Source organism: Cannabis sativa, chromosome 2 (assembly GCF_029168945.1).
Source record: "Cannabis sativa cultivar Pink pepper isolate KNU-18-1 chromosome 2, ASM2916894v1, whole genome shotgun sequence".
NCBI classification, from domain to species: domain Eukaryota; kingdom Viridiplantae; phylum Streptophyta; class Magnoliopsida; order Rosales; family Cannabaceae; genus Cannabis; species Cannabis sativa.
In genome coordinates this window covers 89,892,373-89,911,276 of record NC_083602.1, presented here as the reverse complement: position 1 = coordinate 89,911,276, position 18,904 = coordinate 89,892,373, and the positions used below count along the sequence as shown (strand labels likewise).

General features: G+C 29.1%; 1 protein-coding gene across 1 annotated transcript; it reads left to right on the top strand.

Annotated features, from left to right (window-relative positions):
* The first annotated feature begins 9,868 nt into the window (after positions 1-9,868).
* Positions 9,869-12,070, top strand: LOC115718860 (aquaporin PIP2-2). Its single transcript, XM_030647669.2, has 4 exons — positions 9,869-10,469; positions 10,560-10,855; positions 10,947-11,087; positions 11,687-12,070. The coding sequence occupies exons 1-4, from the start codon at positions 10,160-10,162 to the stop codon at positions 11,798-11,800; spliced, it is 861 nt and encodes a 286-aa protein (XP_030503529.1). The 5' UTR covers positions 9,869-10,159; the 3' UTR covers positions 11,801-12,070.
* The last annotated feature ends 6,834 nt before the right edge of the window (positions 12,071-18,904 follow it).

The window sequence follows — 18,904 nt, the reverse complement described above, 5'->3', positions numbered from 1 at the left end:
GCTCTGCTTCTGACCGAGAGTACACAAGAATATCATCGATAAATACAATTACAAAATTATCGAGGAAATCCTTGAATACCCTATTCATGAGATCCATAAAAGCTGCCGGTGCATTTGTTAACCCAAAAGACATAACCAGGAATTCATAGTGACCATACCTGGTTCGGAAAGCTGTCTTCGGGATATCCTCTTCTCGAATTCTCAATTGATGATACCCAGACCTCAAGTCAATCTTAGAGAATACAGTCTTGCCCTGAAGTTGGTCAAACAAATCGTCAATTCTGGGCAGAGGATATTTATTCTTAATGGTTAACTTATTCAGCTCCCGATAATCAATACACATACGAAGAGTTCCATCTTTCTTCTTCACGAACAGCACAGGGGCTCCCCAAGGTGACACACTAGGCCGAGTAAACCCTAGATCCAACATCCCTTGGAGTTGTATCTTTAGTTCTTTTAATTCAGCAGGTGCCATTCGGTAGGGTGCCTTTGAAACAGGTTCTGCTCCAGGAATTAAATCAATAATAAAATCTATTTCCCGCTGAGGTGGTAATCCGGGCAATTCCTCTGGAAACACATCCAGGAATTCCTTAACCACTTTAACTTCTTCAGGTCCAAGTAACACAGATTTACTGGAATCTACTACCACTGCCAGGAATCCAACACATCCATCTCGTAACAAATCCCTAGCTTTCAACGCTGAGATTCTTGGAACACGAGAACCTTGGACCGAACCAACAAAAACAAAAGGTTCCTCATTTTCCGGTTCAAAAGTTACCATTTTCCGTTTACAATCAATACTAGCAGAGTATTTGGACAAAAAGTCCATACCAAGTATAATATCAAATTCGGCCAATGGTAACTCCACGAGATCAGCACTCAATTCTCTATCTTCAATTCTAATTATTACTGACCTAATCCACTTTCTTGAAATAATTAATTCTCCATTAGGCAACAGGGTTCCAAACCCCGTCTCGAAAATATCACTAGGTCTATCAAACTGATCAAGAAGTCTTGATGACACATAAGACCGAGTAGCACCCGAATCAAATAAAACAGTATAAGCAAAACCATTGATTAGAAGCTGACCTGTAACTACTGAAGGACTGGCAGCAGCATCTGCCTGAGTTATAGCAAAGACACGAGCAGGTGCAGGTACAGGTTTGACCTCGGGCTTCGGTTCCTCTTTCCTCAACTGAGGACAGTCTTTCCTGAGATGTCCCACAGAACCACACTGAAAACAGGCTCTCCGGTTACAAACCCCGGGATGATGCTTCTTGCAACGCGGGCACTCAGGATAAGAATAAGTCTGACGTCCTCCTCTATTCTGGTTTCCTCAAAACCTTTTTCCTTGCCCTGAACTTCCCGAAGATGGAAAAGTTCTTTTCCTCTGTTCAAGGGTAGAACCCCCACTCTCTTTTTCAGGACCCGACATAGGGAGAGTAGTAATCCCACCAACACCAGGAGACTCTCGGGTTTCTTGTAAGAATTTAACTGCTCCTTCAGCTCGAAGAGCCTTATCAACCATTTCTGCATAGGTTGTGGTATCATTTGTTGTAATAACCAGGTCATGTCTGATTTTGGCATTCAGCCCAGCCAAATACTTTTCTTTCTTGCTGAAGTCTGTTGGTACAATTCCGGAGGCTAGCTTAGCCAAGCGATCAAACTTGGTGGTATACTCGGTCACTGACATACTCTCACCTTGTACCAACTCAATAAATTCCTTCCGCTTTGCACTACGGACCGCCTCGTTGTAATACTTGGCATTAAACAATTCTCGGAACTCTTCCCAGGTCATTCTAGTTACATCTCTGGTGAGGGATACCATTTCCCACCAGATCAGGGCATCCTCTTGAAATTGGAACGTGGCACATGCCACCCTATCATTTCCAGCTACTCCCATAAAATTCAATATTTTCTCAATAACGGTCAACCACTGCTCAGCCTTTAACACATCAGGGCCTCCCAGAAATACTGGAGGCGCTTGCTTTCTGAACCTCTCATATAAAGGCTCCATGCGGTTACCAGCAATATTTTGCTCAGCTGGCACCGCAGGGGCTGCAGGAACTGCAGGAGCCGCAACAGGCGGTTGCGGGGGAGGCTCAACAGGAGCATCCCGTTGCCTGAGTCGTCGAATCTCTTCTTCTTGTTGCTCAATTCTAGTTTGCATCTCAGCAAACCTTTGCTCCCAATCAACAGGGGCCTGAGGTGGATTCTCCTGTCCACCTCTTGGGACTCGACCGCGGCCTCTACCGCGTCCACGGGGGTTTTGGGGATTTCTACCACCCCGACCACCTCCGGTCTCAACCAATTCACCCTGCCTTCTAACGTTTCGCTGGTCGTCCATTCTTTAGGACTTAGCCTGCGAACCCACAAGGCACGTAGGTTAGACAGTGGTCAAAATATTTTCAAGACCGCAATTAAGATTTAAAGCATCTCAATTACTCATATATATAACTCAACATATCTTAAAACAGTTTGCAAAAAGAAATAAAGCTTACGGAACCGTGAGTTGAACTCGACACTGGCCTTGATTGTACATATCTTGACGGTCTTCAGTGGACAACCCAGTGGCTCTGATACCAAACTGTAACGCCCGTATTTTATAATAATAATTTACGAAGTCTAAGTTTTGATAATTAATATATTTAATAATTATACGGATCGGGATCCCGAGTATCAAAATACTAGTTAAAAGTATTTTACTAATATGTACATATACATTTTTTTTTTAAAATTTAGCAGACAAGCATCCTCAAAATACAGACTCCAAAATATTAATAAACCGAAACCCTCCAGGTTGCACTGCCGCGATATGTACAATCATGCCGAGTTCCACCTCACTGTTCCTCCAGCTTTGCTTTTCCTTTACCTACACAAGGTAGCAAACTGATGAGTCGACAGACTCAGTAAGATATGCAAGAAATATAAAAGTAGCACGCTGCCAGCTTTATGATCGTTCGCCCCGAGCTTAACAACGAAGCTCACCAAATGGTTAAGAACGTTCTTAAGGGTAGTACGACTACTATACCAAATGCACTAAAGTACCAACTCTGTACTTGTGTTGGTAGAGTCCTAACTGTACTCCCAGGAATTACTAAGTGTTGTACCACGAACACGACGTACCCTGGGTACTCGTGTTGGTAACACTGTAACCACATTAATATTCAAAACAAGCATAAACATTCATATATATATATTCTTACGCTATCTTACCTCGTTCCTTGCTCAAGTGTGCCGGTCAGCCTGAGTGGAAGTGCAGCTCGACGTTTTACAGGGCCCTAAACCATAATGTTTAAAATCCGATGAGAGACTCGCTAAAACACTTATCGGGGATTTAAAATAGAAACTAAACTTAACCCTATTGATAAAAAGGATGCCAATACTCTAATTTACTTAAAAACGGGAAAAACTAGGGCTCGGGAAAAAGCCCCAACCGGCAGGCCAGTTCCCAACCGGAAGTCCGGTTCCTGGGACCAACCGGTCGACCGGTTGCAACAGGGCCCCAGGAACCGGAATTCCGGTTCTGAGCTGGGAACCCAAAAATTCTTCCCCTTAATTCAAAACAACCCCAAACTTCACAATAACTTCCAGAACACCTGAAAACATCATACTAGATCAATCCCAATCAATAAAACTCAGCAATTCACACAGATTTTCAATCTACCATTAGAGAGCTAGGTTTGAGTTCTTAAACTCAAACTTTGCCCAAACCTCAATTCAACCCATAAATTCAGTTCAAATTAACTCAACCAACATCAAACAACCTCCAGAAAACCAAATCAAACCATCTTAGTTCATACAGCAACATAAAACCTAAATTCACATATAGAACCTAACTTAAGCTAAGAAAATTTAAGAAAAGAAAAGTTACCTTGGATCAAAGCTTGAGGATTCCTACTAACTATCCTTGAATCAAGAGCAATTAACACAACCCTAGCTGCTCCCCAAGAGAATCGAAAGAGAGAGAGAGAGAATGAAGAGAGGAATGAACACTTTTTCTCTAATTCCTTTCTATTCCTTCTAACCTAAGTAATATAAGATTTTCTTTTAAAAATTATTAACTTATATTCAGCATTAATAAAACCCAAATAAGACAAAAGAAGCCTTTGCCAAAAGACCTTCTTGCCCCCCAACCAATAATAAAAATAACTAAACATCTCAAGGGTAAATTAGTCATTTACCACACCCTGAAAATACCAATTCCGCTAAAACTTAGCAATGATATCCCGAAAAATATTCTAAACCATATAATACAATTCTCTAAAGGCCCCAACGCCGCTTTCCACCGCTTCCGAACACAAACACAGAAATTGAATAATTAAACATAAAATAGCATAAGAACATATATGATATAAAATATATTTCTAAAATATGCATTCCATAATTATTAATACATAAACCTTAAATAATTAATAATACAAAGTATTATTCATAGGCGGTCTTTACACAATTGGTTTTGAGATGGAATATCATTTATTTTATTCCCAAATTCTAATATTACTGAGGAAACAGTAAAATAAATAAATAAAGTAAAACAAAATTAATAAAAAAACGTACAGGTGTTAATTCTCCCCAAGAAATGATATAATTACCAAAACATTATAATTTGAAAGTAAGCTTAAAATTTAGAAAAAAATTACAAATTCTATGTGTTTTTATATTTTTTTTATGCAAAAATAAAGTTTCTTTTTTTCAAAAATGTTATTTTATAAGAAAATCGAATAAAAACTTTAAAAAATTGAAAAATTAAGTAAAGGTAATTAACCAGATACTATAAGAAGCTAATCATATCTTATGCTATTTTTTTTCCCTATATTTTTAATTTTTATTGAAAATTTTCTTATTGAGAAAAAAATCATATTGTTGCAAACTAATCTTTAATAACCATAAAAATGAAAATTCTCCTAAAATTAATTAATGAAATATATTTTATAAATTGGGCAAAAAACTCATCTGAAGACATCTATACCAATAATCCTTAATCATTATTACAATATTCAATTTCAAACATATATATCTGAATAAAATTTGGTAGCTAGGTTTTGTTTGTGAGCCTCCTTAAATTAATTTCCTATTATTTAAATTTTTAATGTTTGAATTTTCTGAATTTAATATTTATCACATATAAATTTATTTATGGTATGGACCACTTCCAATATATATATATGTCTAAATTGTCTTGGTGTGTCTCTCTCTAAAATTATGAGATGTTTTGTTTTTATTTTTGTTCCTTTTGTTGATTGATTGTCACTTTTTCCAATTAGGCACATATAAATTAATCTAGCTATATTTTGATTAAATTAAATTAAATTGTAATTGCTAATAATTAAGCCATAGATAGAGATAATAATTAATAGTACTTCTTCTTATAATTATATATGCAGACACTAATTAAAATACAATCACTGAGCTGTCCATATATATATGTACACTAATTATATATTATTGTTTATAAAAAAAATTATATATTATTGAATATCAATATATATATATTTTAATTGAGGGAATATCAAAATATATATATTGCTCAACTAATCCAAATATGGAAATGGCCACCGTGTAATTACATGATTTCTTAATTAAAGTTCTAAATTAATTAATTATAAGGCCTAATAATTGGTAACCTAGCTATAATATCTATATATATAACTTAGTTAATTACATAATGCCTAATAATTAGTATTAGCAAACAATTTATATATAATAAATATGCTTCTTTAATTAATAATTTTTCATAGACAAGAGTAAAAATAATATTGTGCCATTTATCTCATGTTTAAATTTAGAGTAAAATATATAGAAAAGTATATAAGATTGTAACCTAGATCACACACTAGTAAATAAAATAGTGTATTTGGTAAATTTTTAATTGTTTTGGCATTATTTTTTTTTTATTTATTTTTTATTTTTTATGAATGATAATAGACTTGTACATGTACATTCTAACATCACCCTATGAAGTTTGAAAATTTCTATTTATTTTATTTCTAACATTCATCGACCCAAACATGATAGATTATTGCTGCCAAGACAGTATTAAAAAAAAATTAGTTTATTTTTTTTTTCATAATTACATTTGTTGTAACTATTTATGATTATTTATAAATTTTAGAAAAATTCTAAATAATTTATAGTACCAAAAATAAAGTTCAAACAATTACTTATCACGTGTATAAGAAAAAAAGTCTCACATGCAATAAAGTATTTATAAATTTTATTTTTAATATTGTAAACTATTCAAAAATTTTTAAAAATTTACAAGTGATCTTAAATATCTATAATGGATACTAAAATAATATAGACTTAATATAAAAATATTTTGATACTTTTTGAAGTATTAGATATACATCTATAGTTAACTTGTATATATATTAATTCCATTAGTTTTTCAGTGTTATTTTTTATATATATTTTGTGTAAATTCATGTTATGTATGGCTGTCAATAATAATAATTAATTAATATAATATAAGCATATTATGGAATCATATCTACTTGGAAATGATAATAGTTATAATGTTATTAATTAGTATTAAATTACAATTTAAAATAACCATAAATAATTTATTTTAAAAAATAAGGTTCATAATTGCTGTGACAACTACCATGGATAACAACCACATATATTTATTTATTTATTTATATATATTTTATGTTTTTGTTTAAAAAAAAAATTCTAAAGTTTGAGATTAGGTAAGAGAAATACAGATAAGTTCATCTCTGGCAGAATTTTGTCAGATTAATAACAATTGTGACAACACTATATATATATTTATATATATATATATCCCTACATATTAATTATTATTATTATTATTGTTATAATTATTACTTGTGAATTGAGATTACTATTTAAATGTTAATAATTATACGTACTTTTGTAGATAACATAAGATAATAATAATGGCTATATATATAGACTATAGATATATATACTACTCTAAGTTAATTGAATTTCTTTGTTTTGAATTCATTTATATTTTTAAAAAATAAAGAATATATAAACGTAGTAATCAAATAATAAATATTTGTGAATGAAATCTTATAATCTTCTCTTCTTTTTAGGTCAATGATTATCATCAACAAATTGTGCCCACACACTCTGCACATGTATTATACTTGTATTGATTTGGACCCAACCCAAAATTGATGTTGGATTAATTAACACTAATTCATTATTAGGGTTTTGTTATCATTATTAGCTTTCTTTCTACACAAAATTTCTCATTAAAACTGTCTTTTTTATGAGCACAATTATCTTTGTACATGCATGCTTTCGGAACAAAATACAAGTTCAATATTTTTACATGAAATTTTTTACGGATTTACTAAATGTTTTTGGACATCTTTTTTTTGTTATAATTTAGAATGCTTAAAATACGTCTGAAAAAAAATACTACAGTTTAAGTAGTGATACATTGATACTGGAAGTTTGAAAGTCTATGCTCGATAATGTCAAAACTTCATTTGAGTTCGAATTTTACAGAGAGGTCCACTAGAGATCAGAATAAGAAGTTCTTTTTGTCCTTTCCAGACCATTGAAAAAAAAATATAATTAATATGTTAAGATAATTACATATTTATAATACCTCTTAATTTAAAATTTTATGTTATACAAAAAATAAAAATAAAATTATAAAAAAAATACTATAATACAATAAGTGCACTACTATAGTGTCCATCTTTTCGGATGTAAATAATATTATTAGTATTATTAGGGTTTTTCCAAATGAAAAAGATAAAAGAAAGAAAAGGAGTGCAATGCAATAATGGGGTCCTAATAAATATATTATTATTATTATGGGTTTTTTTCAAAGAAAAAAGGTTTAAGAGTAAAGAAAAGTGAACTGTGTTTAACAACTTACTATAAATATACACCATTGGATTGGATCATGATTCATGATTATTAGACCGTTGCTTTGCCTACCTACAATTAAATTAATTAATTTTGTGGTCATTTTTTTAATGGCAATTCTCAACCACACACTATAATTAATTTTGCTACAAAAAAAAACTTATTATTACACACACATATAGATTGTTCTAGATTTCTCTACTATAATCTAAATCAAAATGTGTTGGTTTATTAGGCTCTTAAAAGAAAAAAGAAAACAAAAACATAAAAGAAAGTCTTTTCTTTCTTTTTCTTCAATAGCCGTTATAGGTGGGTCCCATGCAACCCAAATCAAGCTAAGCTAATATGGACGGCTAAAAACAAATAAATTTTATAAATAAAAAATATTATCAATTTATGTTAATGTTTATAATAATAAATTATTGGGTAATGTTTCTATGGTACACTATAATGGGGCGTTTTATGTAGGATTTAAATTTGATGACAATGAGAATATTAAATGTAATAGTTAGTAGTTCTTTGATTCGGAAAGAAATTTTTTGAGTAAGTTGTACAATCTTATATTATTTAGAAGAAGGTAAGGTATGATGATTCTGAGATTGTATAAATATGGTACTACATAGTTTAAGATAATTTAAATGGATTGATTGATACTACTTATATCAATAATATGCATCTTGTTTTTTAGTAGCTTATCACGAAAGAATCCCACAATAAAATTGAGAACAAAGTACACTTGAAAGACTTGTATTAGTTTGTAGAAAAAACTATAATTAGCCTTAAAACGGGCCCTTATATTGAACTTAACCAATATTTAGTGAATTAAATTTTAATGATGTAGAGATTTGTATCTTCAAGTAAGTCTTATTCTACTCCTTCTTATTCCAACACATATAATAAATACTCTATAAAAAGAAATAAGTGTATCGATGTATTATTCTTTTTTGTGTTTTTGACATGAGAATATATAATATGTTTTTATATTGAATAACACAATACATATCTTTTTATTTAATTACTAAAATTATATTACGTGGTTAAGATTTGAAAGTTATTAAGTAAAATATAAGCCTCACAAATTATTTAAATATGAGATATCCGAATAGTTATAATTTTAATTTTAAATATGCACATTTTGATTTTTTTTGGAAAACTCAAAGTAATTTACAATATAAAAATTCAAACAATGTTTAGTTTATATACTGTTTGAATCTTACTTTCAATATATTAAATTATTTTAAATTTTTCAATTTTTTTTTAAATGTACGTTTCAAATCACTATGATGTTTTAAGATCAAAGCTATTTTAAACATTTAAAACTTAATAAAATATATCAATACATTTATTTTTATTGAGAAATAATAAGGAACATATTAAAATGTCAAACACCACAATAAGTGATATTATTATTGATGCAATTTAATATCACGTCCCATACATTTATATTTAATAAATAATTAAAAAACTACTAATCACTCATAACCCACCACATTAATATAGTCAATGTATTTAATAACAATGCTCATCTTTTTTTAGAGTATTACTATGCGGCACCATATGCGGCACCAAAGTACAACATCATTATGAGGTATTATATCATATAATTGATTAATAATTTTTTATTATCTTTAATAAAGTAAAATATGTAAAACTTAGTATTAAATTACACTAATAGCAATATTACAACTCACAAACACGCTAGACATCATGGCTGCCCTTTATCATCAGTAGTCTCCATCACTTTCTCTAGGTGACACCCTACAAATAGTTATTGATATTCTCTTAATTAATCTATTTTCTTATACGGGACTCACCACTTAATTACACTGATATCGATATGACACTAAAGAGTGCTAAATACTAATAATACATTTTAATAAGAAAAATGCTAAAGAGCACCAGTAGTGACTAGCACCTTCCTATGTGCCAATATCGCTATTGGTCCAACTAAGTATCGGGTCCCATATAATTTAATATAATAACTTTTAAGGAGTATCGCTAGCCAATCACAACGCGACATGTCGAGAAGGTGCTAGTCACCACTGATGCCTAATAGCAATGCTCTTTTAATAATTCTCTTTTTATTAGGGTTGTCCACAAAAGAATTTGTCTAAATTATTAATGATCATGTTTAATTAAATTAAACCTAATCTTAAACCATTATTAGTAGTAGACTCTAGTACTACAAACCCCCATATTGTTTCCCATAAATACCCCTTTACTACACCTCTCATCCTCACAACAACACCAAACTTTCTCATTCAGACATTTTCACAAACACTTTCTCTACTCTCTCTTCAATATGACTAAAGACGTTGAAGTAACCGAAGCCGGCGAGTTTCCGGCCAAGGACTACCACGACCCACCTCCCACTCCCTTCTTCGACCCCGATGAACTAACCAAATGGTCTTTCTACAGAGCTCTAATCGCCGAATTCATCGCCACACTCCTCTTCCTCTACATAACTGTCTTAACAGTCATCGGCTACAAAAGCCAAACCGATCCAAACATCGAAGGCGTCGACGAGTGCGGCGGTGTCGGAATTCTCGGAATCGCTTGGGCTTTTGGTGGAATGATCTTCATCCTGGTTTACTGCACCGCTGGAATCTCTGGTAAATAATTAAAATGGATTCATATATATGAATTATCTGATCTGATGATGTAAATCTAATTAAGGTAATGTTTGATTTGATTGATTTTAGGTGGACATATTAATCCGGCGGTGACATTCGGACTGTTCTTGGCGAGAAAAGTGTCTTTGATTAGAGCTGTGTTGTATATGGTGGCTCAGTGTTTGGGTGCGATTTGTGGAGTTGGATTGGTTAAAGCTTTTCAGAGCTCGTATTACAACAGATATGGAGGTGGAGCTAATACCATGGCTGGTGGTTACAGCAAAGGAGTGGGTTTGGGTGCTGAGATTATTGGTACTTTTGTTCTTGTTTACACAGTCTTCTCTGCTACTGATCCCAAGAGAAATGCCAGAGATTCTCATGTTCCTGTAAGAATAATAGAATAATCATTAAGTTATAGTTAATTAAGTATTATAATTGATTTTAATAATGAGATGTGATTTTGGAATTGATTAATAGGTTTTGGCACCATTGCCAATTGGATTTGCTGTGTTTATGGTTCATTTGGCTACTATTCCGATCACCGGAACTGGAATTAATCCGGCAAGGAGTTTTGGTGCTGCTGTTATTTACAACAGTGAAAAAGCTTGGAATGAACACGTATGTATCTTCTTTCTCTCTCTCTAACTCTATTATTATTATTATTATTATCATCATTATTATTACCCTAAATATTTTTTTTCTTTTTTAATATTATTTATTATTAAATTAAAAATATTGCTATGTGATAAAATAAAATTAGTAAAATGTATTATTGGTTTCTAACATTTTTTTTCGATGTTATACTGGTGTAATTAATTATTGAATTTTATAATTTAAAAAAATAAATTTTAAAAAATATTACTAATTAATTGTGAGAATATTTAATAACAATGTTAATAAGAAAAATATTATGAATTACTTTAATGGGTTAAGCAGCATCAGAAAAAAAGTGAAGTGTGCATTTTAATATTGAGTGTTATATATTTTAAATTAATAAATAGTAACAATGGTGCTATTTTCTCCAATTTGATAGATGCAATTGATTAGCAATTTATAAAGGCTCTGTTGGGTAATATTAGTACACTTAACAATAATAATAATAATAATATCACAATGTTATTGTTATTGTTATATAACACAAGGAAATAATTTCCTGAGTAGCAATATACTTATTTTTATTAATGGTAATTAAATATTTGGTAATATTTGTTTTGCAGTGGATTTTCTGGGTTGGACCATTTATTGGTGCTGCAATTGCTGCTTTCTACCACCAATTTGTTCTAAGAGCTGCAGCCATCAAAGCTCTTGGATCCTTCAGGAGCAATGCTTAATTAGTTTCTTAATTTGGTTTGGTTTCCAAAAAAGAAAAATAACAATTTGAGGGGTTCTTCTGTCAATGTGCTAATGACCCTTTTGTCCTTGTAATGGGATTTTAGGGAAAGAGAAATTCAAGGGTAAAATGGGAATTGTAGATAAAAAAAAAATTGGGGGCAAAAGGGTTGTATTTTCCATTCCCATTTTCTTTGATCATCATCATCATCTGTATTACTCTTTGTATTGCTTTGTTTGTATTTATTTATGTGGCTGTAATTTGTGTATTATTATTCTTGTCTCTCTCTTCTTTTTCTTTTTTATAAGTTTCTCATTTTAGTGCTGCATGAATGTTTATCCACAATTATATAATTAATTAATTAAGTAAAATAAAATTAGGGGGAAAATAGAGTTGTGGATTTTAGTGTCAATCACTATCTAATGATGGCTCATTTTGCTTGGGGTTTAAGTTGATAATGTATAATAATAATAATAAGAATAAAAATCACATTGATTAGGTTGAATTGAATAATGCTATCACTATACATAGTTGCTAAACTATAATTTTCATCATTTGCCAAAGTCTTTTGGTTTTGATTGAGACAATGTAACATACTACACTTACTTTTAACCCCAAAAGGAATAGTAATTACAAGGTTACTTTATTAGGGTTTAGCTACCTTATAACTTGAGCACACTTGGTCCTTATTTATATTTACTTAATTTTTCTCTTGGTGGTATGTTTATTAGACCATAGAAATTATTGGATGAGATCATAATGGAGAAAGATAATATAAGGACAAATTAATCTCAAGACAGCTTTTGACAGGTTTGGTGTGCATATATCATTCTTTGATCCTTATCATCTAAAAATCTAAAATAGAGAAATAAAAAAATAATAATAAAAATTAACTATTATTTTATCCTATTAACTTTTAGACGATATATATTTTGGTGAGACATATCATTACAAATATTACAAATTCAGATTATCAAAACTATGTGCCTTTTTAATTAACTCAATGATTGTTATCCTTAAGCTAATAATACTAAACTAATTTTTTATTGTTAGTAGTGTTATATGAAAGTGTACATATATTATGTAAACTTAATATTTATATTTATGTATATGTTGGCACTTTAATGGTGTTGGTTCTATGAAGTTGAAATGATGCCCTTATTATCTAAATCTATCACCTTTTTGAAGTCTAGTAGTTGCTAAAGGGCCAACAAAGAGAAAAAGAGTAGAAAAAAAGAGAGAATACATGTTGGGTCAATAGTGCTTGGGATTCCCCTTTTATATATATTTTATTCTTTATATATTAAATAAAAAATAAAGGTAGGTATTGATGTCTATCTTATTTTTGCTATAGTATTAAATTACCTTATCTTTTCCCATTTTTTATAAGAGGGGTCATTTTTCTAGGGATCAATATTAGGTGAGGTGTTAGCTGTTATATGATGTAGCTTAGTTTTAATAATAATAATAATATGGTTTAACACAATTAATTAATAGAATTATTTTATAAATTCACAAAAAAAAATAAAAAAATTACAAAAATACGGTTGTATAGAATTTTAAATATTTTTAAAATTTTTATGATTTTATTTACACAAAATATAATCTTTTAATGTATTCAAGGTCAACTCTATGCTAATTTGGGGCTGTGGCAAAAATAAAAATTAGGGTCAGTAAAAAAGTGAGTGTGTTTTGAACTCTAAACCTTAGTTATTAAATTAATAAAATTACCACTGAGTTGCAGCACATATTTGATATTATGAGTATTATTATTTATTTTATTATTAACTATACTTCAGGGTCGGCCCTGGATGTTTTTTATGTTGTATTATTATTAATTTGTTGTTGATTTTTTTTCTTTGATGTTGTTTGAATGCTATTTTCATGTTTCTTTTATTTATTTTTTTTTGTTGTTTTCGTATTGATTTTATTAAACACCATAAAAATATAAATTTTACAAAAAAAAAAATAATAATACTTTATATAATTATTCCTTAATTAATTAACAACAAGAATATTATATATATGCTCAATAAAGAACTAAGGACTATTATTTGTTAGTGTGATCTAAAGGCTAGGATTTAATCAAGACATTATGATGGTGATGATGAAATCATGCACTATATAGTATAATTAATTATGAGAAATAATATTAATCAATAGTAATCATAATAATAATACGTAGAGGAAAGCCTACGAAGCAATACAATTTATTTTTCCATGGTCGGTAAATAGAGACAATTAATATATATATAATGTGCCATATTATATATTATGTATTATATATTAATTATTTTTCATGATCATTTCATTTGAGTAAAGTATATATAAAATACAGATAATAGTTTACTTTTAGCTCCATAAATGTTTAAATATAATTAATTAATTAATTAATTAAGTAGCTAGAGTAGAGATAAGAGGTATATAGTATAAATATAGAGCATCAAATTAGAAAACGACAAAAAAGCATATATAATCTTTTTTATTTATTTTACTTTATTATTTTTTTTTTTGTAAGGAAAGCATATGTAATCTTAATTATTTGTACTCAACTAATAAAGCTATTTTTTTTTCTATTAATTAATTAATATAATTTTCTTTTTGTGGATGAGATAGGAGCTTATATATAATAATAATGTCTTTTAATTTGTCATATCCTTAATGGTGACTTTGGACTAATTACTTCTTGTCTTTATTAACTAATCAAGGCTGCTACAAGTGATTATAAAATGGTACCTGAGTTTGAGATTATAAAATAATTAATTTATAATTTGTTTAAGAAGATTCTTAATACTACTATAGTTATTAATTAAGAATGTTCAAAATTTCATCTGCATTTGTATAAATTAGATTAGTTGAGCATAATTAGATACAATACATATATTCTATATATAAATTTAAAATATTAATAATTAATGGGATCCATAAATACTTATATGCATTTTTATATTGGAAAATATTATTGTAAACAAATAATAGTATAAGCTAGGAACATTTCATATCAAAATAAATTTATGAGTTTTTACTATTTATGTATTGTTGGAGCTTGTTGATGAAGTTGATGTTTATGGTTTATGAATTGTTGTTATGGAGTATAAGTTTTGTATTCAAATTTATGACTCTCTTTGTTTATGTTCAAGTACGAGGGATTCTCAGAATTTTATTAGCCCCATGATTTATGTTATGATTGTTTGTTTGGTTGTTTGATTATTTCAATTTATTCTAGATTGAATAATGAGGTTGTTATGTTTCAATTTTTATTAGAAGATCATTGGCTAATAATCATTGATAGGTGTATTTTTTAAGATATTCATTTGATTTGGAAGCCTAATATACTTCATAATTTCTTTATGCTTAACCGTTGATGACTTATTGGATCCGTAGTTGAGGTTGCGGTTAGAATTTTCTGACATATTATCTTGATGTAATAGACTTTGTCCAATTTACCTGTTAGTGAATATTTCTTTGTTCTCTAAAAAAAATTGAAATCTTTAATGTTAAATGTTTTGAATCCAACTTAATTTTATTATCATGATTGAGCTATATGTAATATTAATAAACATTTCCACAAGTCACTTTTTTTTTTCTTTTTCTTTTTTAAATTCGATTTCTCACCTCTTTCTCATCACAAAAGTTTGAAAAGATAAAAGTAGAAGAGACAGAAAAAGTGAAGGGTATTTTCTATTATACTTGTTTGGTACAAAATACAATGAGAGGAAAGAAAATAATTTTCTTTCATTTGTTTGGTATTTTAAGTTAAAATTAAGAGGAAACAACTTTATTTTGACATTTTTAATTAGCCTTAAATTAGTATTCTTATTTATTTTATATATTAATATTTTTGCATGCATTACTCTTTTTTTTTTTACAAAAAAAAATAATAATTAAAATATAAAATTTAGAAATAATATTTAATATCTTTGGTGATAAGTATATTTTGGTAAAATAATTTTTTCTTTAATTTATTGTGGTTTTGTCTATTTTTACTTCCTTCTTTTCATCTTTATTTTCTCTTCTACCAACACAAATTCTTTTTCACTCTAAGAAAAATTATTTACATAATTTTTGGGTGAGATCCTAAAGAATATGGTACAAGACTATAGTAGCTAGGTTACCAATTTATTTATGTTTTTAGTATTTGAAGATATTATAATTTAATATTTTTTCATATGATGATCTAGTTATTGTAAGTTCCCTATTTATTTATTTTTTTTAAAATTTATTAATAGTTTATACTCTCGAAAATAGAGTTCAAACATTCAATTTCACACATGTTTATTTCTTTTTTGCACACGTGCAAGTACAATTGAATGTTTAAACTTTATTTCGATACTATAAATTATTCTATTTTTTTTTAAAACAAGTGGAATATCTTCTATAACCATAATGTACACATTCATATAAAAATATTTAAATTATAATTTATTTAAACGCTAGAAACGTCCCTACCATTAGGAACAAAAATGATGCCCCCACGCTAGAATTTTCGAAAGAATATATTTTGTTTTCAAAAACGAGTTTTATGCCATCTTTTTTTTCGTTAAATTTCTTTTGTGACACCTCTGAAAAACATTTAAATTTTCAATTTTTAAGCATAGTGAAGCTCAAGAAAACAGCTTATATACTAAAATTACTTTTTGTCCAAGTTTTTCATTTTTTTTTTCAGAACATTGGAAATATTTTGAAATGCATATATGTTAGATAAAACAAATCACACAATATTAAAAGTACAGAAACTATATGTTATACACAAAACTAGCCACTTAAGATCATTATAGAGCTTTCTATTTCATTTCAGTTACTGAAATGAAACATTTTCTGGTAACAAAAATGCCAATATTGTTGTTTATATATGTGAACGACTCATAGTTGCGACATATCGAAGTTATTAGGTTTACACGCTAAGACTCTCAACCCGACCAACTCAACCCATTTAGCAGCTCTAATAAAATCTATAGTTCCTTCCAATATTAGTTTTCTTTCTAATGGTATTAATTAAGCTAAGCTCCTTTACAAAAAAATAAAATTAAACTAGTTTATTATTTAAATTTCAGCGAACTAAAAGGACGTCAGCCCTAGGCATAAACGGGCTAGGCCCGTACTTAGGGCCCACACTTTTCGGAGACTCAAAATAAAAGATAAATTTTTTTATTAGGCTAAATATTCACAATTTAGTTAGTTGAGATGTATGACACATTACACAATAGTGCGGTTTCGAGTCCCATGTCAATTTTTTCAATATTTTTTTTTATATATTTCTAAAAGTGAGGGTCTCAAAATTTAAATGTGCTTAGGCCCATATATTCTTAGAACTGACTTTATAAAAAGATATAACTAAATTATGTTATTTTTCAAAAAAAGAAAAGATGAAAATTAATATTAATCAAAATATATTCAAAATAAGTTTATCTCAAATTAATTGTGGAATTTTCAAGTACCCCAATCAATAAATTATATTGTTATTATTAATTGGAGTGGTCCAAATATTGGAATTTTGGAAAGTTATGAAGAAATCAAATTTCAAACATATATAAAGGTAATTGGCATTATTGGACAAGTCTCGTGAGTTTGGGCTTTGGAGGAAGAAAAACCATGTGAATATTTTGCTCTTAAGGATCATGTGCAAAACATAAATAGACATAATCGAAATAAATGAGGAAATAAACTACAAAACAACTCCAATTTATACAAAAATTTATTACACAAACAAACTCAAAGATCCACGTGTCATGTTCTCATAGCATATTATATTTGCTTTTCAAACCAACCAAACTCATCAAAAGATTTTTTTTAATGTAGAGTGATTCTATTATATATCAATTAATAATTTAAGAGTATTGAGTTGGAGCTAAGCTAGTCTTAGTTACTTAGCTCATTAAAAGATTAGTAGTAGGTGGTTCGGGTTTTAGGCTTTGGTGTCTCAAGCCCAGGGCCGTAGTCGGGGGTCGGGGTTTCGAGTAGAATTTAAAACCCACCATATTTATGTGTATAGTATTTTTGGTGAGACTAATTTGGTAAACTATATATGAATGATGTTGTATGTATATTTTATTTATTGTGACGAGATTTGATTTTTTTTTCTTTAAAATTATATTGAAAATGTGTCACTTTTGATGGAAGTGTTCGAAATTTATGTACTAGGAATGATCTTTGATATGCTATGTACTATTAAAATTGTGTATTACTATGTAAAATGCAATGATTTGAGGGGAAAAAGAAAAAAAAAGGATTAGTAGTAGGACTTCAACATAAAAGGATTCATTCATAGTTACAATGCAAATAAACTATTGAATTACACAAATTCATCATCATAATTTGTTATTCTTACCTTAATTAATTAATAATCTCAAACTTGATGACCCTATAATTAATTTGGGAAAGTGTACACGGCAAGGCATATGATATGATGTAATAACTAATAAGTTGTAAAGAATGATAAAGTGGGAAAGTAAGATAATTGCAATTACAATTGCATTGTATTTTAGCCAAAAACATGCCCTTGAGTCTTCACCCTAGCTCTCCAATTATGAAAAGACAAACACATCCCTCTATACATTCCTCTATAGTTATCAATATAGATATGAGCAATGCTATTAAATATTATTGGTGTTCAACACTATTATGTTCAAACTCGGCCCTGACCATAAATAAATTAGGCCTATATTTAAGGCCTACCTAATTAGGGGCTAAATTTTTTTTTTTTCATTTTAAAAATATATATTTTCTTTACTGATTTTGAAAATTATTAAAGGTTGAAAAATTATTTTTTCTTATGACCCACTTTTCAAGGTCAACCCTGACAATGTTTAACCATTTTATATAATAATTATTGAAGTAAAATAAGTAAAACCTGATACTTAATTACACAGTACAATAATAACAGCATGACATCTTGTAGTAGTATTAGACACTACTGAACAACTTTTATATTTATCATATAAATATACCTAAACTATAATTACACACATCATGTAAATGTATATACACTTACATTATGTTATTTATAGCCTTTGCTGGCCCTCCAAGCTAAGAAACACCATCATACCCAACATCCCATTACTTTTTTCTACCACTAAAAACAATGAAAGAAACACAAGCACTCTTA